Source organism: Mesocricetus auratus, unplaced genomic scaffold, assembly GCF_017639785.1.
Source record: "Mesocricetus auratus isolate SY011 unplaced genomic scaffold, BCM_Maur_2.0 Super-Scaffold_100015, whole genome shotgun sequence".
Lineage (NCBI taxonomy): Eukaryota > Metazoa > Chordata > Mammalia > Rodentia > Cricetidae > Mesocricetus > Mesocricetus auratus.
Window position 1 is genome coordinate 3685120 of NW_024429198.1, and position 20215 is coordinate 3705334.

Genomic DNA, 20215 nt, shown 5'->3' on the forward strand with positions numbered 1-20215 from the left:
ATCTGGTCAGCGAGTCTCTGGTATCCACCTGTCTGTCTCCCAATACTATGGTCATAGTTTTATGTAGTGCACCAGGTTCTCAACCAATGCTGAAGATCTGAACTTAGGTCCTCACTTTGCACATTGAGCCATATCCCCAGCCCTTTCACTTGAAAATATAATTCTGAAATTATAATATAGTTACAACATTTCCCCCTTTCTTTTCCTCCCTCCAAATTCTTTCTTATATTCCTCATTGCTCTCTTTAAAATCAGTGGTATCTTCCTTTATCAATTGTTGTTACATGCATCTAAATATATTCACATATATTCCTAAATATGTCCTTCTCAGTCTGTATAATGTTTCTGGAATGTGTCTTTTCAGGGATGGTCATTTGGTATTAGATAACTAATTGGTGTGCTCTTCCTAGGGGAAGACTATTTCTTCCATTTTCAGCATTCTTTAGTTGCCTGGAGTCTTTCCTATACATAAAGGGGAAAGAGATCTTAATATTACATTAAAAAATAAAATTGTATATATTTCCTCAAATAATTTTACACAGGGGTTAAATATTAGTGAATTAGCAATAGAGTAGATTCTTGGTGTCCATTGACAGTCAACCTATAGGTGCTCAGGTCCTTTATATAAAATGGCGCAGTATGCACATACACTTTACAAACAGTCTTGTGTGCTTTAAACCACCTGTGGAGTCCCTATAGCACCTAATTTGATGGAAATGTAATAGAAACCCTGCTGTATTGCTCAGATGTTGTGTAACTATTTCCCCCGAATTGAAGCATCTCCTCCTGGAAGGGGGGAAAAGCCAGGAGTAACAAATCATTCAGGAAGTAAACAAAAGTTAGAGCACCTAGGAAGCTCAGGAAGTTCCCGTGCCCACAAGCCTCTCTCCAAGGCTGTGTCAGCAGTAAGGACGGCAGAGGGAGAGCACACTCTCCAGGGGAGATTCCCACAAATTGTGCATGGAAGCCAAGGGCAGAGCTTTTGTGAGTGGTCATGCAGATACCTGCATTTCAGTTGTCCAAGTTCCTATTAATAGCCCTTCATATACACTCCTATAAAAACCCTCAATACAACTGACAGGTTCCCTAAAATAGCCTGGGATGGAATCTTTTTTTGGAGGGGAGGGGGGGTTGCCTAGATGCTCTATCTCAGGTCAATAAACAATTGTTCACTTCTCATGAGGAAAGTCACACATTTGAGAACAGTGACAAGAAAACAAAGTATTTGCGTGTTTAGTACAGATACAATTCCCCCAAATATTTCCCATCTACTGTTGGTTGAGTCTACTGGTAGAGATCTGAAGATTCTGAGGGTTTCCTGTGCATTCAAATTCCTTGAATAAAGCCAAACTTACACAGCTACAAGCAACAAGTTCCCACCTTCTTGGTGGAGCAGGATGGTGGACACTAACCTGGGAGGGTCCTAGCTGCAGCCTTCACTGGCAAAAAGCACGCTTCTCTGTACATGCAAGCAGACTCAGTTTTACACTAGGGAAGAGGTCTGGCTCAAAGCCTCTCTCTGATCCATAACCATACCCAACAGGAATTGAAAACTCCAGACAGTTGTGACGAGAGCAAGCCAGCCTGTCTCTGGGTCACGAGATTAATCTGTGCCCAAGGAACCTTTTCAAAAAAGAAAATAGAAACAAGAGTAATCTACTCTCATGTTCAAATAAGTATTGACATATTGATTAAAGCAAGACTGAGCCAGAGAGGAACTTAAGGTGTGGCTCAGGGCTTCTGAGCCTGACCCATCGCACAATCACAGCCATCAGAAAGAAAATCATGAACTGCCAAGACAGAGAACTCATCATCTGCATGACAAACAGAGTCCACCACAAGTGGCTCTCTGATGGAAGAGTTTCGATAGGGTTTTGAATTTTTTGTCCTGAGAAAATGCTAAATAGCTGAGATTTGGTGGGTGAGGGAAGCGGATATGAGAACAGTGCACGCAGCAGAATCAGCCGCGCTGGACGTGGACCATTTAAACATGAGGTTGAAGGGAACTTCATTCACGTTAGCTAGGGGTGTGCTTTCACAATTGTAGCTGTGGGGATGGTCTCTAGCTTCACCCTTGGAGTTCCTATACCCTCTTTCCCCTGAACAATGTCCAAGCATACTCCATCGGACCGTCTTTAACAATGAACCACAGAGCCCTGTCCAGCAGGATCTCATGTGCTTTATCCCTACCCACAGGGGGAAATCCAACTCCATTTTTATCAGGCACCTCCAACATCACCTCACTGTAAAACCTCTGACAAACCACTTCCCAGACCCTTCCCTACAAAGCAACACTGCCTCCTCGATGCTCCAGGGTGTGCTTGCTGAAACCACACACAGTGTAAACACGGGCATTCAAGGTGTTTTAGATGCATCTAGTCACTGGACTTGACCATAAACTCTTGGCTTACTAGCTACTTCAGCTTCCTCCAATAGCCATTTGTCAAAAAAAAAGTGTGTGTGATATTCACAGACAAAGCTAATGTTCCCTTTCCTTTAAGCCTTTAGATGCTAATATATAGTTTTCTCCAAATTCTACTCAATTTCTTGATGTACTTGATTCAATATTATTCAGGCTACAGATTTATTAGAGGGCTACAAAAATAGTTCAGTGGGCCATAAGAAATGTTTTTAAAAATTGAGTCAAATGACTTAAGAATATAAAGTTCTGGGTTCAGCAGAACTGAGTCCAGCAACACTGACCCACCCACACACTTTTTATTTTTAATTATGTGTATATGTATGTGGTGCATGGGAATGTACGTGTGTGTGTGTGCGCGTGCATGTATGTGGTGCATGTGTGTGTGCTTGCATGTGTGTGTGTGTGTGCATGTATGTGGTGCATGTGTGTGTGCTTGCATGTGTGTGTGTGGAGGCCAGAGCAGCTGTTTATTAACCTCTCTTGGATTCATTGTTCACACTTAGGGTCCTGTATTGAACTACACAGTGTCTTCCACCTTACCATAGGATTCCTGCTGGAGTGCATGAAGCTTGTAGAAGAACGCAGTGTGTGCTTGAGTCAGGAAGTGTTCCTCCACACTGGTGTGGAAATGGAATCCCAGCACTTCTGCTTAAAGGAAGTAACTAGAGAAGCATCCCAGAAAACTGGTAAGGGAAATCTGCTTAACACTAGGGATGTGACAGCCAGCCCTACCGCTCCCAAAGGGAGCCAGTGGAAGATGGATAGGAAGCTCAGATGACAAGTGACACCACCCTTGCATGTGGAGTCCAACCATGCATACAAATGGGTTCTGCAACAGGGGAGGTCAGGACACATTAGAAGCCTCTAAGTGTCTGGTAGGTTTAGAGCCAGACATTCACCTGCTGGTGTCTTGGTACTTCATCTTAGTCTTTCCCCTTAGCACTTACCATTGCAGACACATTACCTAGGACCGCAACAGTATATGTACTGACTTTAGTTTTCACTTATTGATGAAAGCAGATTCTCACACATGAAAACTCCACAACGGCAGAAACAGGAATATATTGCTTATTGCTAATACCCTCCACCTAGAAACTGCCCAGCATTAATCAGGCCTTAAATACATAGCTTTAGAATTGTGTGGATGAGAGGTTAAACAGGCAAAGTAACTATCATAGGCTCACAAAGTAAATGCTATGCTTTCTTGAGTAAAGTGATTTTAGGATGACTTTAACTGGTGGTGTTGCATGAAGAAAGGGAGTGATGATAGTCTGTGATTATTAGATTTTATCTTGCTTCTAATGCATTATTTTCATTGTTTCAACACTTGTTAAACATGACAACCTTTAGTATATTTTACCTCAGAAAGAAAAAAAAAACCTATGTTGTCAATGTATCATTAAGATGGACTTGATGGTAAGCTTGTGTGTTTTTCTTTTGAATTAAAAGCTAAAATATAGATGTGTTACTCTCTTCTGCTGTGGCTGGGACTAGCTAAGCCTAGAAGAAACTCACCACCAGGACAATCTAATGGAATGCCTATATTAGTCTTTATTCAATTCAGTCTTCTCTGATGCTCCTGACTCTTTATGTTCTGAAGTCTGTGGTCTACCGCCACCTGCTGGATGATGTGCAAACTACCGCCACCTGCTGGAGGACACCCTCCAGAACTGTTGGCGGTCCTATATCCCAAGTCTTGGAAGTCTCATAGCCCCTTCCTGGCCTCTGCAATGCCTTGATGATCAAGTGATCAAAACTTTGATGGGAGAAGCAGTTTGCTGGGTCAAAATGGAGATGTAATTAGGTTTTTTTTTTAACGTGGTCTTTGCTGGAGTTAAAATTCAGTGGTGGCTGACACTAGTCCACACTTGATAAGCAGCCGGCATAACCAGGCACTTAGGTCCATGCTGTCTCAGTTTCCCAAAGAATAGGGAAACAGAAATTAGTAAAGGAAAATGAATTAGCTTACAGTTTGGCATGCTGAGCTGAGGGGATAGTGATCTAATTACTTCCCCACCAGGACTGTGGTCATCTATATTTTAATTCACAGGAAGTTGTGAGACAAAGGCCAGAACTTGTGTGACTTTAACTATGAGAGATGTCAGTGGGTCTTCACCTGGGGGTGGGGAGGGGCAACCTGGCCCCAGAGCATTGTCTCCCTTCTTTGAACAGCGTCAAGTTTATGTTCAAGTTCAGAACAAAGAAAACGTCCTACAGACTCCCTGTGCTCCTTCAGTCCTCTCGCCAGCTTTTCTTAAGTACGCACAAGGCAGCGGTCTTATTATATCTTTTCTTCTGTCCTCCTGGTCCCTTTCTCTACTCCTGCTCCTTTCTGGTAGTCCTCCCTCCTCCTCTGCTTTCACGCTACATGCTGACATGAGACATGACACACGCCCTGTGTTGACATGCCACCTGTTGACAGGTGACAAAATACCTATCAAAGGCAACCCAAGGAAGGAAGGACTTTGCACTCATATTTTGGGACAGCATCATGGTAGAGAAGCGACGGCGGCAGGAACTTGAAGCAGCCTGTCACACTGTCCCCACATACAGAAAGCAAAGAGCAGTAAAATGCTGGTGCCCAGGTCTCTCTCTCTCTCTCTCTCTCTCTCTCTCTCTCTCTCTCTCTCTCTCTCTCTCTCTCTGTCTGTCTACTGGGTGTAATACAATGAATGCATGCCTGGTGCTGGAAGGGGCCAGAAAAGGACATTAGATCCTCTGGACTAAAGTAACAGACAGTTGTGGGTGCTGGGAGTTGAACCTGGGTCCTCTGAAAGAGCAGCCAATGCTCTTAACCACCGAGCCATCTCTCCTGTCCCTGTTTTCTCCTTTTGATTCAGTCCAGGACCCTTACCCATGGAACAGCACATTAAAGGTGGGTCTTCCCATGTCAATTAGCCTAATCTAGAAAGTCTTTCACAGACATACCCAGAGGTTTATCTCTTTAGCGATTCTGGATCCTGTCGAGTAGACAATATTAATCATCACACATGCATTCATTGACCTTCTCCTTCCTCCTAAGGTCTCTTCATGGCCCCCTTCTAGTTTTACATGCGTGCTTGCACTCACTCACACACACACACACACACACACACACACACACACTCTCACACCTCACATATATGACCTCATGTAAACAGATTAAAATTTACTATCTCTTCTTTGATCATAGATTTGGAGCTTGGTGGATTCACCAGTGAGTACACAACTGAAGACAATGACACCCCCCCTCTTAGTAGCCAATAGGTCAGCATGAAGGAGTATGACATCATGAATGCCTTACCCATCCATGATTGTGGACAGGGCCAGTTTTGAGCAGGACCAGTATCCGTAACCTCAGCTGCTGTGCATTGTGATCTCAATGGCTGTCATACTGAGAGGACAGCATTTTGCAGTCCTCCCCTCTCCATCAGCTCTTCCATTCGCCCCACCCACTCCCATAAGGTTTCCTGAGCTTTGCAGGGGGTGATAGAAATTTCTTGTTTAGGGCTGAAAGTTCACTGGTCCTCGAGCAGTTGTGTATCTCTGCACTCAATATCACTTATCCCAAAGAAGAGTTTCTCAGATTACGGTTGAGAGTAACACTTGTAGGTGGATATAGACAGAAATTTAGAAGGAAGTTTGATGTGCTGTTGATTTAACCAAACACCAGTAGAAAGTTCCTTTCTAAGGTCTATAAATGTTTCTGGCTGGATTGACAGTATCAGACACGGGTTCCCTCCTTTTCAGTGGGTCTTAAATCCAAGCATAAAGGATTTGGTTACTCCAATGATTGTTCCGCTATTACACAAGTTAATTTCAGCATCATAGAATGAGTTTGGTAGTACTCTGCTCCTTTATTTTATAGAACAGTTTGAAAAGTGTTTGTGTTATAGACCTTTAACATTTCCTTAAAAGTTTGGGGAAAATCAGCAGTGAATCTGCCTGGTTCTGGGCTTTTCTTCATGGGAGACTATTAATTATTGCTTCAGTACTGTTGCTTGCTAAGAGTTTGAGTTGTTTACTTTTGGTATGTATGTATTTTGCAAACTCTGTTTATTATTGATTTCTCAGCTTTTAGGAATATAAGGCTTCCAACTATTCCTTAATGAAGCTCTGCATTTCATTGGAGTTGGTTGCATTATTTTCCCCTTTCATTCCTAATTTTATCAGTTTGCATGTTCTCTCCCTTTCTTGTGATTTGTTTGGTGAGTGGTTTTCCAACTCTATTTAGCTTTCAAAGAACCAAAGCTTTGATAGATTATATATCTTATTCTTTGAACCATTTTCATGAAATGATGATCTAACAATTGTTATTGCTTGTTTTGTACTGCAGTTGGGTCTGGCTTCTCATTTTTATAGAAACTTGACATAAATTATTAGGTTATTTATTTGAGACTGGTCTAGTTCTTTGTGATATAAACATGCATATCTACACACTTTCTTCTTAGAATACATCTCATCAACCCCTAATACTAATAGTGAAGGAAGAAAATAACTACTGTAACTACCAATAATCCCATCAACCAGAACAACAATAATAGCACCATAGTATATAGCAAACCCTTCTCAATCAACAGCCTTAAATGCAGATGGGATGACTCAGTTAAAAATCAAGCTCCATCCACCTTGGCATGTTCTTTAGTGTTCTTATTCATTTCATTTGGGCCACTCAGGTTGATGATACTTTTTGAGTGTAGCTGCTGACATCATAGGAGACATAATTTCACAGCCAACTCCCTGTAGGAATACACATGTAAATATGTATACGTATGTGGATGCAATAACAATGAAAAAAAGGCCATGAATTTGAAGGAGATTGGGGAGAGGTATATGGAACTGTTTGGTGGGAGAAAAGGGAAGGGAGAAATGTTGTAAATAGATTATAAGACCAGGAAAGAAACCAACCAATATCCAACTGTCTGTTGTCTCCAAAATCATATCTCACTGGCAAAGATACCCACAAATGTCGAGTCCAAGCATGAAGATCAATTTACTAAGCATATGGAAACAGAAAACAAACTGGCATAGCCATTCTGGATCTGAGCTCCAGGCTCCTTTGACACTCTCCTCCCTCCGTGTACACAGTCCGTGTGACACTCTCTTCCCTCCGTGTACACAGTCCGTGTGACACTCTCCTCCCTCAGTGTACACAGCCCGTGTGACACTCTCCTCCTTCCGTGTACACAGCCCGTGTGACACTCTCCTCCCTCCGTGTACATAGGCCGTGTGAAACTCTCCTCCCTCCGTGTACACAGGCCGTGTGACACTCTCCTCCCTCAGTGTACACCGCCTCAGCTGTCTCGCTGGACAGGGTGTATTAAATTTCTGGGAACAGGGCTGCTGCCTGGCCAGTGTGTCTCCTGCTTGCCATTCTTGTGGTACCTACATCCAGGAAAGAACAGACCCTCTTTGATGGCTGTCACTGACCCCAGGCAGAAGAAGAATGTGGTTTGGCTTATTTGCAGAGAAAATCTGTATGTGGGCGTATTTCTCTGCTCTTTGGCTTTTCTCTCACAGGGATAGGACCTTCCTTTCTTCATCTTGACTCTTAGCTTTTACCAAGTTGTGAAAAGGTGGCTTTTAATTCTCCTTACTATCTCACTCATTTGTAAGAGAAAAGCCTCGAGGGGTCTTGTGAGAGGTTAAGATCACCAGCCATTCCTTGCAGGGAGGAGTTCCTCTTCTGTAGGTCTAGTCCTTTGATAGCTGTACCGTGGCAGCTCTTCGCTTCTAGCTCAGATTCTTACAAGACTGTTAAACACACTGACTTTGCAAGTGAAAAAGTGTGAGAGCCAGATAAAGGGAGACTCACTTTATATTATCTCCTCTCCCAGGGGTGTTTTAGCATGAGGTCACAGTCACGAGGCCACCCTAGAGAATACCAGCAGTAGATCTGAAGTTAAAGGCATGTCCTTAAGCAGATGATTCCATTTATCCTTTGTGGGGTGAAAGGGTTTTGGGGAGATGCCTCAGCAGTTAAAACCACCTTCCATGAAAGAGAGGAGCCCAAGTTTGGTCTCCCAGAGGCCAGGTAAAATGATGAGTGGGTGTGGCAGCTTGCCTATAATTCTGTCCTGGGAATTAAGTGACAGGGGATCCCTAGAACAAACTGACTAATAAGACTAGCCATACTGAGTACACCTGGGTTGCCTTGAAAGAGTTTGTCCCAAAGAATAAGATTGAAGACTGCAAATCATCCTAACATCAACCTTGAACCACCATAGGCAAACACTTGTACATCCACATGCATGTGAACTGTATACACATGTGCATGTATACCACACACATACATACATGAAAAAGAAAAAGAAAGGGGTGGGATCAAAGGCACTAGCAAGAGATCTGATTTGGTTGCACTTATAAAACAATCTAAATGATTATCAACAGAAATCTCCTTATATACATACAACAGAACTTCACAATAGAATACTCCTCTTTTCCTTCTCTCTCTCTCTCTCTCTCTCTCTCTCTCTCTCTCTCTCTCTCTCTCTTCCCTCCTTTTGTCTTCCTTTTTTCTGTTTTTTTTTTCAAGAGGTTTTCTCTGTGTTACAGCTCTGGCTGTCCTGGAACTCGCTTTGTAGATCAGACTGGTTTTGAACTCACAGAGATCCACTTGCCTCTCCCTCCTAAGTGCTGGGATTAAAGGTATGTACCATCATTCTTATTGAGACAGGGCTGTATTTATTTACATACCAGTATTTTTTGTAGCAAAGGAAAAGTGTATGTTCTATGACCCCATCATTCAATTAAGAATTCTAGCAGACATTCTACAATAAAATCTTAATAATTGTCTTGAGATACTAAGGTTAGGAAAGATTTACAGTTTGTACAGTTTGGTTTTTAAAAATATTTTATGTTGCTTGTTTTTTTCCTACTAATCACCACAGAGCACAAGCCCTTTGTTTATATTTAGACACATGGAAGCTATTTCTGTCTGGGGATTAATGTGTTGATTTTCTTAGCCTTGCTCAAATGATTTTGCTAAAAATCTAAGTGAAGACTTTGCACTCTGTTGGTCCAGTGCCTCCCAGAATCCTCATGTCTAAGAAACAGGCAAGTTCAGTGGCTTTCAGTGGCCTCAAGACCCTAGCCAGCCCCAGCCTGTTTAGGTACTCCCTCCATCCAACCCCTCCAGATCATGATGGATCCTCTTCCCTGAACACCCTGGGGCCAGTTCTTAAGAAGAGAAGCCCCTAACTAAAGGATCTAGAGTGGAAAGCAACCACCAACTGGTTTCCACGAGATCTGCCAGCGAGTGACCTTGAGAAGACTGCTGCATTCACAGACCTGTTTCCTTGTGTGCAAGGCAGAGGCAGTCACTCTCCAGCTCTGTGAGCATAAAACCTCAGTACACAGAGGCCTGGCTGTTCATCATTGCCTATGTTCAGGGCAACTTACTGAATACATGGGTAGATGACACACCTGTGCCCTAAATTTAAAAGAAAGAATCAGACACACACACACACACACACACACACACACACACACACACACACACACACACACACACGACAGGCACCATTCTGTTGTTCTATTTGAATATACCATTCCTTCAGGTGGTGGGTCCCTCTCTGTGTCACCAGACCCAAGTACTGCCCTGTTCCACTGTGCCCTGTGCCCCGGCTTTCTGGTGTGTTCAGGTACCAGGTAGCCCCATCAGAAGAATAAAAGAGGAAAAGGGCTCGGGTATTTATTTACCATAATTTCTACCTGTGAGCCACGGTACCAGTCTCACATGCTGTACATGGAAGCCACGGCTCTTGCAACATGCCTCCATCTTCCTAGGCGTCCAGATCACGTGTCCCCTCTTGGCTTTCTTATTACTGTGCAAGCTTTTGCAAACAAGCTCTTCTTTACACTTGCTTCAAATTATTCAAATTACCTGTCTCTTTATTTCCTGCCTAGGAGACTGGTGACACCTAAGGTGTGTGTAACTATTTGTTTAGAATTCAGTTAGGTCATCAGATAATGTTTATCAGACATCATGCCCCTCCCACATGTCTGTCACTGTGTCAAGGTTGATCTGTATATCTCTAGGCTGTGTTAAACTGTGGCTGGAGAGCAGGAAACCCAAATTAGTACGCCAAAGAAACTGTCTAGCGGTGAGACTAGAAGACCCTCCCTACCATGGCTGCTGCGTAGCAGATAAAGCCTGCATTAAAAAACGCTCACTACACACACATATCCTGTGAAAGTCCCAGTTATGGATGCTGTGGGTTCCATTGAGCTTTCTCACTCAGTGCTGGTCCACTTTCTCCATTAGAAATGCGCTCTTCCTTCATAAACTGTCTGCTTCTACCATTCTTCACATGTCCAGGATTCACAAGAACCTGGAAATCCTGGCAGGTGCTCCCCAGACTCTGACGTCTGCTGATAGAACCATATTAGTGGCCCTGACTGACCATCAAAGAGCTTAAATGGAACCAGAACTCAGATCCTAAGAAGTGATTGGTATGACACTGCTCAGGCAGGACAGGAACCCCAGAGTAGCAGCTCTGAGAATGACCTTGATAGAGGCCAGAAACACCAGAAGACAGTTCTGCTTCCTGCTCCTTGTTGGGTCTTCTCCTAACTGTGATCTCTGACTAAAACCAAAATAGGACGAAGTGACGGACACTGAGAGGAGGCACCCGGTGTTGTGGTTTGTATAGGAATGGCCTCCTAGACTCATATATTTGAATGCCTGGTCATTAGGAGGTATGGCCTTTTGGAGGAAGTGTGTTGCTGGAGGAGTGCTTTGAGGTTTCAGAAGCTCAAGCCAGGCCCAGTGGCTCACGCTGTCTTCTTGCTGTCTGTAGATCCAGATGTGGACCTCTCAGCTACCTCTTGAGCACCATGTCTGCCTGTGTGTAACCGTGCCTCTTGCCATGGTGATAATAATGGACTAAATCTCTGGAACATAAGCAAGCCCCAATTAATTGCCTTCCTTTATAAGAGTTGCCGTGGTCATAGTGTCTCTTCACAGCAATAGAACATGACATTAACTAAGACACCAGGACATCTTTCTATGTTTCTGCCAGAAGCTCTTTAAAAAGCCTGTAGACTAGCAGTCTGATAGGGATACTGCTAGCACCCATTAATTCCCCCCACACTCTCTGTGCTATATGAGAGCTCTGTTTTCCTTTTTTCTCTTAAGCTCTTGCCTATGAACCTAATGAATTTATTTCTAAAACTCAGCCTCTGTGGTTCACAAATTTCCCACTTTTAGCTTGCAAGATGAGAACTAGGTGGCCACTGACTCAATGGAAGTCTGTATGAGAGTGAACATTCAGTCCCTGAACTCCAAGGCTGAAGTCTACCCCAAGGAGAGAGGAATGAGAAGTATCTCGCTGGAACACAGAGGCGCCCCACATTTCCCAAATCAAGACGATCCCAACAGGAAACTGTGTTGTGGTTAAAGCCATAGCATGGAGCTTTGGGAAATCATATTTTCTTATCGCTTGCTTTAGTTAGTCTTCTCTCTCTAGCTAGAGGGTAAAATATTGGTGTGCTGATTATAAATAAATGTATGGTAGCCCGCACAAAGGCCTCCAAAGAGCAATTAATAGGTATCAGGTATTTAAACAGCCAAGTGAATCATTCCCTTCAAAGCCAATAAAGTTGTGCAAATGGGTGTAATTCAGATTTACATGAATCCAGGCATTAGCAAATCAATAGGGCGATTACTGCAGCGGGCACCCTGAATGTAAAATCACATTTGCAGTTATGTTTATGCGAAGATACACACTTAAAATGCAGGTTCATCTGCGCTAGGAGCGAAACCAGTGATTTGTTCCTTCTCCAGTCTCCGCTTCCATCTTACATTCTAAAGATTTACAAATCCATGGAGCTCTAATTTACAGGCCTGCCCTGCATCCTGGAGAAAAGCCCAGCAAAGCAACCCTCCACTCCCTCCATTTTGCTTTCTTTTTCAAACCAGGCAGTGCAACCCCTTTCTGCTGCTGTTGGGTTGAGGCTCTCGGGTCTCTCATTTAGGAATATTCTTCAAAAATTAAATTGCAGAGTTCTCTCAGGGGAACAATTCCATTCATGTGTGCTAATTGGCTCCTTCCAAGCTTGACAGAATTGCTACTTTTAAAAAAGGGACTCCCCCAAATTCCCAAAGACTGTTAAACTTTTGGGGATAGATCCCAGAACTACAGTATAGAGCTCAACAAATGAGTCTACGAGACAAGGATACATCACCTCTCTTGTTTATGGACTGACAATAGTTTTGGCATTTTTAGATAGAAGGGAAATTTTCTTAAAATAATAAAATGTTGATGATACACAAACATCATAATAAATTCAGATTTCAGTGCCCATAAATTAACTTTTATTGGAGCACACTTATGCATATTATTTATCATATATATATTTATATATATTGCTTTGTTTCTTCAGCAATAACTGAGGCTGAACTCTAAAGCATTTACTAACTTGACCTTCATAGAAAAATTTACTGATCCTTGTCTGAGTTCCTTGTCTGAGGAGATTTAAAAAGAAAACAACAAAAGCTAGAGTCACAACAGTATAATTCTGTGCTCTGTTGGGTCTTAATTCACCTGGAGGATTTTTGTTTTGTTCTGTTTTTGTTTTTGAGGCAGGAACTCTTGACTAGGTTGGCCTAGAAATCTTTATGTAAGAAGGATAACCTTCAGCTTCTAATCCCCATGCCTCTACCTCCTAAGGGCTGGTATTACTAGAATGTGGCATCACACCATTGATGTGGCTCAGGGGAGACACACTCACAAACTACACAATCACTCTTCCAATTAAGCTACACCCCCAATTGCAGCCTATCCTGGTCTGGAACTCAGGACCCTCCTGCTTCACTCTCTTTAGCATTTACTCCAATATGAGAAGACTAAAGCTATAGTATCTTACAGAGGCATGAGATTTTTTAAATCATTTTTAGAGCACACAGTGCCTTGTACCCGTGCAGTTTTAGCTGTCTGGTGTCCTCAATTGAAGTTTGATAGACTTAACCAGTCTACTAAAAGACTTTCAGGGAAAGACAACCTAGATATGTCTCTCATTGACACTTTGACCTGAAGACTCTTGAGGAACATCAAAGCGGGGAAGTCCAGCTTTGTCCAGAAGGACCCCATCATGTATCTCCTCTCCAGGATGCCATATGACTACCTCCTTTCACAATCATGAAGATTAACTCTCCTAACAAGCTTATTGATCTCACTGGGGTTGTGGGGTTCACTTCTTGAAGATGGAAAGTCTGTAGACCCTTTCTCCTGTTATTGTGTCTGCAGACTCCATTATGGAAAATTTAGAGGATAAAGGAGAGTTCCCACTCCTATACCCACCAAAACAGACCCCAAGGATGTCAATGTCCCTAACTCTCTTCTTCCATTCCTCAACTTCTTGGTTAAAGAATTTTTTTTGTTCTTGAACTTGTGTTTCTGAGTTCTGGAAACCTGATGTTGTTTTCAAGCTCCATGGCTAGAGCCCAGGATTTGGAGTCATGACTGAAAAGCTAGTAGACTCAGTGAAGGCTATTTTTGACATTTTCTACCCTTCAGTAATTATGTGTGGAGGAAACAGTCATTGCCATCACTTGAAGACACAATCTCCATTCCATATGCATTCTCTCAAAACAATCCAGAGAATTAGATATTACTACCTTCACTAGCCATCACTATACCTGCTGGTCATAGACACAAAGAAACTAAAGAAAAGGGAAATTATGAGACTATGAATCTACAGATCCTTAAAGGTCAGGGTTGTCTACCAGATTTTGTCTTTTGTTTTTTCTAAAGGACCACAACTCAAGAGGCAGTTAAAGGCCCACGATTGACAAGGATTTCTCATACACATCAAGCTATGGAGATTCTGGAAGGTGATGTCAAGGATTTCAGAGTAGTTCCTGAGTGATTCCTTCTGATGATCCTCAGAACATGTTCATCCCTGACTCCATGTGTTTCCTGCTGCACTCTTGCTACAATCAAAATGGAAAATTTTACTTGAGACTGGGAATAGGCCACATCTGTTCTGTGGTTATACATGTAGCATGTACCTGGAAACCTTAGCAGACTGGAGCTGGTCTCCGTGAAGATAGTTGGGAAGGTAAAACTAAGGGTCCCAGTCTCTGAGCAGAAGTGAGCAAAAGTCAGAGACACACAGAGACAGTGAGCCATCGAAGATAGAAACAGATATCACCAGACACTGGGAAGGATGGGGAGGATGTGAGAAGTATTTACTGTAGAAGTCTGACTAATTGTAACCATGTGGATCTGTCTCAGATAACTGGGAGAGGAAGGTCTAAAACTGCAGAAAAACTTGGATTGGGGAGAGGGCAAAAACCCAAACAAAACATTTCTACAAGGTCTTTGAAGATCTGAGACCACTGTGAGACTTATTAGGACCAGTGGCAAATGAGACAAAGAAACATTAGAGCTTCTTCTGATGGTTAAGAAAGATCATAGGGGAGAATGGAGGGCTTGGTTTGGAATAGGATGTAAATATTTCTCCTACTGTCCCTTCAGCAAGACTTCTTTTCCATCCCTAGGCCTTGAATTTGAATTTCCCTGGGGTACTTTCTCTCTCTCTTCCCTTTATCCTGCCTTCTTCTTTTATCCTATTTACTTTTTCCTTATTTCTGTCACATTGTAGTTCTGGAGATTTTGATGTTTATGCCTAAGATCTTTGCCGCTTGGAGGCTCACTTTGGAACCACGTGGTCTTCTAGATCACCCTTGCCTGCCTCTGCCTTGACATCAGTCATGCAGTCACTTAACCTCCAAAACAGCCTCTTGGCTGGTTAAGTCACACTCACACGTGAACTCAATAGCATTTATTGAGTGCTAACATGGTGGAGGGGGTTGGACAGTCAGCATTGACCAAGACTCTCCAGCCCCAACAAGGAGTTTATTGTCAGGGGAGACACACATAATGGGATACATACAATAGTTTCAGACAGTGACATTGCTAGAGAGAAAATGAAGCAGGGGCGTGGAGATAGCAAAAGCCCAAGGAAGTGAGCTATGACCTAAACACAGAATAGAGAGGGCTGTCACAGTCACCGAAAGATCTGAGAAAAGAGAGATCCATGCAGAGGAAACAGCAGGTGCCAAAACCCTGAGGCAGTAGGAGCAAGCTGACAATTGGCAGGGACAAAAAGAATACATCTATGGGAGACTACCCTGAGGACCCCAGATCCACTTCAGTAAAGAATTTATTGATTCTTTCTTTGACTATGTTACAAGGATGGAACATTAGAAATTAAATGATTTGGGGTGGGAAGGCCATTCCTCAGGGGAAGTTTTAGGATTGATTATACGTGTATTGGTTTTACTTAAATGTTTGTCTATGAAGAAAAGAATGAATACATGCACTTTGTTTCTGCCCTATCTACTGTTCATGTCCTTTCTTTCCTGTCCCAATGCTTCCTGACTAAGCTAAGAATGGAGCTCAGTGGGTAAGCGGCCACCAGAAGGGGTGTGTTCACATGCTGCAAGACCCCCAGCTTGCCATACCAATTAGTCATTTACAAGATCAAAGGCAAAGTATAGTGCTGTTGGTGTTTCTCTCCTGGAATTAAAAAAAAAAATACAGCAGGATGTGGATAAGAAGCCAGAGAAGAGAATTTTAGTCTTTTAAAAATTTATTTATTATTTAATTTTCCGTCGTCTCATGGAAACAACAAGGGAACCGAATTGTGAGAAGCCTGAGGTAAATGCAGGAGAGTGCGTCGTCATTAAGAGTGATCGGAAGAACGCTGCTTCTCCAGAGAGGACCAGATATTGAGAGTCTTAATTATTTCTGTTTTCTTCCCATTCCATTTTGTGATTGGATGAGGCTGAAGTAGGTGAGGCCCATGCCTGTCAAGGCTCCACCCAAACCATGCTGTCTTCGCTTTGGCTGAGCAGTGGCAGGGCCCTGGCCTCCTCCCATCACTATCAGACAGATCCAAGAACAGCTAAGATGTGCCAGTTCCATACTGTACAACTATACTTCTGCAACATTCTCAAAATAATAATAAAAAATAAGAAATGAGATGCATGGTGAATATAGAAGTGGCTGTCAGGGAACACAGACTGCAAATATGACTACAGGAGATACAAAGAAGATGACTTGTTTTATAAAGAAAGGGAAAAAGGAACTAAATGCAGCTGTTGGAAGCTGGATTCTGTGTTGCCAGCACCTCCCTAGTCCTCAGTTTCTACACAGACCACCCTTCCCCGCGCCACTGAGTTATTGACCTGAATCTCTGCTGGGCTACTGTGAGCTAACAGAAAGAGTCCATCCATTTGAGTCATATGAAGTAGCTATGCCGTCAGCAAGCCCAACTTTAAGTCCTGCCTGCATAATTATCAGAGTTGAGAACACTTTTAACCTTTCAGAGATGCTATCTTTCTCCATCTGTAAGAAGTGGGGGCTATCCCTCCCACCCTGGGTTTCTGGAAGGAATGAGTGGATTTCACATAATTCAAGTGGTCAGCAAAAGGCCTGGTTTACAGCGGGCTTACCAGTGTCAGCCCTAACCTAACACTTCAAATTCATTAAGACTCAGATAGTGCTAATTGGTAAGTGTGTGACTTTTGCATGGAAAAGGAAAATGTGTTTTGGAAGCAATATAATTTAAAACCAATACCAATTAAGAACAAGAATGTGTGAGAATAAAGGTTTCTTTTGGACAGTAGTGTAGCCAAGAGGAAAACAACCAGAGCATTACCAACAGCACATTTATATGCTTCCAAGCCATGGCTCATCTGATAAAGTCTACTCCTGTTATCCTGATTTGAGTAGTCACACATATGTAGGAGCAGCAGATCTCTAATTATTTAAGGATATTTGTTAATGTGACAGGCTGGGAACATACTTCAGTTTCTATAGTGCTTGTTTTGTTTGAGGAAGTCCTGGGTTTAATACCCAGCATGGCATTAATACCTAGCACTCAGGAAGGGGATCAGAAGTTCATGGTCATCCTTAACTACATAGGGAATAGGAGGCCAGCCTAACCTATTTGAGATAAGGTCTCAAAACCAAAACAAAACAGACATCCCAAACAACAACAAAAAAAACTATCATGAAGGTTCACTGAGGCTTGGGATTTTTTTTTGTTGTTTTATTTTTTGCTTGTTTGTTTGTGGGTCTTTGCCATCCTTCTTTGCACACAATTACTATGAAATTATAAAATTTCACTTTCCCTGGGAGTCAAAAATAGAATAAAACATCCCACATTTGTAAAGTGTTTTTGCATCTCCCACCTTATTTTGTTTGCTGGTTTGCATTTCCTCCACCTTTTCCATTAAAACTAGAATCGAGAAATGGAGGAAAGAATGATCAGAACCTCAAAGACCACATCAGTTATTCACTTAAAAAAAAAAGGAAATTCTAAAGGGATGGATGGTCTACCCACACACTCATCTGTTCCTTAAGCTAATGTGCACTCCCACATCCAAGGTCATGGTCAGCCTGAGCCACACACATCATCTTTCTTCACTCTGTGGACAGATAGAGGCCATGGAGCAGAAAAGCTTTGCCTCAAGGGCTGGGGAGGAGCAGTGAACACACACACCAAGTGCCAGAATGCATACAAGAGACAGCCTAAGTGTTCAGAAGTACCGTGAGCCCCTAGCTCCCGTTATCTATACTTTGACCAATTTAGGATGACAGAGGAGAGCACATTTAGCAAGCATGGAAGGAGGCCTGCCCTTGAAATAGAGCTGTTAGCATGGCTTGTGGAAAGAAGGGTCTTCATTTGAAGAGTCTGCTTGGGCATCTTCTCCATTCTGATGAAAAGGGAAACAACTACCCCATTGTAGCAGTTGTGTGGTGGGTAAATAGGAAGATAAGGAGTAGTTTTAGAGGTGAGGTCTCCCTGCATAGCCTCACAATTCAATTTGAAGAAGGGAACCCCACCATCGAAGGTTACAGGATAAATACTGTGTATAGAAGAACACGAATCGCAGGACTGGTGGATCCTAGCGGATCTCTTCCTGGAAATAACATTAGTCTTGGAAGGCATCTATGTGGGGATTTTATGGGGGAGGGGTTTATTCAGATCCTAACAACAAAAATGGGGCTTTGTGCAAGCCAATGGGAAACCAACTACTCAGGGTGGACTTCCCTTTTGGAACCCACCTCTTGGGTAAACTAGGCCTGCAGCAGCTGTAGGACTCTTCTGGAAGAATTCCAGGGCTGAACTGCAAAGATGTAGAGCTTTCAAGACCCCTTCTGAGACCTCACTACCCATGGTTCTAGGTTTATATAAATGTGACCCCACTTTCAAAGTACAAAGACTTAGAAGCTAGCCTGGGCTGGATTTGGCATGCTTCCTTGAAACCTTCTAATGAAAGTATAACTTTTGACATCATGTGACAACTTGCTTAACCCCAGACCAGAGACATGCTTTGACTTTGAAGAAAATCCTCAGTTTATTTGCTCAACATTACCCTAAGTGTCCTCGAGATCCCCAGAGGCACCTTGAGAATGTACACAGTTAGCTTAGTCTCCCAAGTTGTGTTAGCATGCCAGCATCGGTTTTGAGAGTTGTTGACCACCACTTAGAGGGATTGATGTGACTTGAAGGTCCTTTTGTTTTGTTTGTGTTTGTTTAAGTATCCTGGGTTGGCTTTAAATTAGCACAGATCCTCCTGCTTCAGCCTCCCAAGTGACAAGATTACAGGGGTCCACCACACTCAGCTGAAAGTCCTTGATTGGCAAGCAATCATTGACCCTGAAGAGTCTGGGGTAGGGGGTCTTAGTCCCTTCCCCCCAGGGTTCCAAGATGAGCTCACCTTCTCAAAAGATGAGAGGCAGTCAGAGATGATACATCTCATTTGCTATGTGATCTAGTCCATGATTGTGAACAAAAACCAACCACAGACTCCCCAAGGACGATGCAAAAATAAACCTTCCCTGACTGCCTAGGAACAGAAATAGCCTGTGTCCCTGTGGAGAACTGAACCTTCCAAGTTCTGGGAAAACTGCAGGAGGAAGCCTGAGGAGAGTCCTATCCCAGGCTGTTCGTCAGTTGGGCATGTGAGGCTCTGAGAGTTGACCATAGCGGCACAGCTGTCCATGATCTGCAGGACAGTTACAGCACTCACCCAGGGTTCGGATGGTGTTGCTGGGTAGGCTGCGTGGGCTGAAGCCATGGGCATTCATGGCTCTCACAGCAAACCGGTAGTTGGTATCTGGATCAAGGCCTTTGATAACCATGGAGTCCATCTGCAGTCGATCTTGGATTATGGTCCAGCTCTTGTCAAAATCTGGCCTTTAATGATTAAAAATAAGAAAAGCAACAGCTCAGAAATACCATAGGGAAAAGAGGCTAGCTGGCCACCGGGAGCTAACACCATTTTCACTCTTGAGAACAGAGCTCATAAAGTGAGTTAACATTTCCTATATGAAAGTGATCCTGCTTTCAAACCATAACGTCACCAGCTGTAAGCGTCTGCCAATAAAAGCAAGTAGATCATCTTTAGGGCCAGCTATAAGCACTGCTTAGAGGCCATCTACTTCTGTCTGCTTGGCCTTGACCAGGATGAAAAGACCCCCGTGTGGGAGAATTCATCGGCAAGAACTCCACTGTTCCAGATGGTCACTAAACAAGCCTCCCCTTGGCAGTCTCATTCCTAGAGGTCAGGAGAGCAGAGCTTCCGTCTTTTTACAATCTGCTCATGAGTAAACAAATACAAGTTTTATAGGGTGACTGATGTCATGAATTGCCATGGGAACACCCATGATGACTACGCTCACAGACATTCACAGTCTTTATAAACTACGTCTGTGTCAATGTGTTGAGTTTTCACATGTCCTTCTGAGGGCCTTGCGGAGAAAGTCGATCTTCATTTAGACTTTCAATCAATGAA

At 43.0% G+C, this 20215-nt stretch overlaps 1 protein-coding gene across 2 annotated transcripts in view; it reads right to left on the reverse strand.

Moving 5' to 3' along the window:
- The window catches only part of Egflam (EGF like, fibronectin type III and laminin G domains), a 164435-nt gene that overhangs the window by 48537 nt on the left and 95683 nt on the right, over nt 1–20215 (reverse strand). For both annotated transcript variants that reach the window (XM_040757593.1, XM_040757592.1), the window contains exon 6: nt 19451–19617. In XM_040757593.1, coding sequence (XP_040613527.1) covers nt 19451–19617 — 167 coding nt within the window. The remainder of the gene's footprint in view (nt 1–19450; nt 19618–20215) is intronic.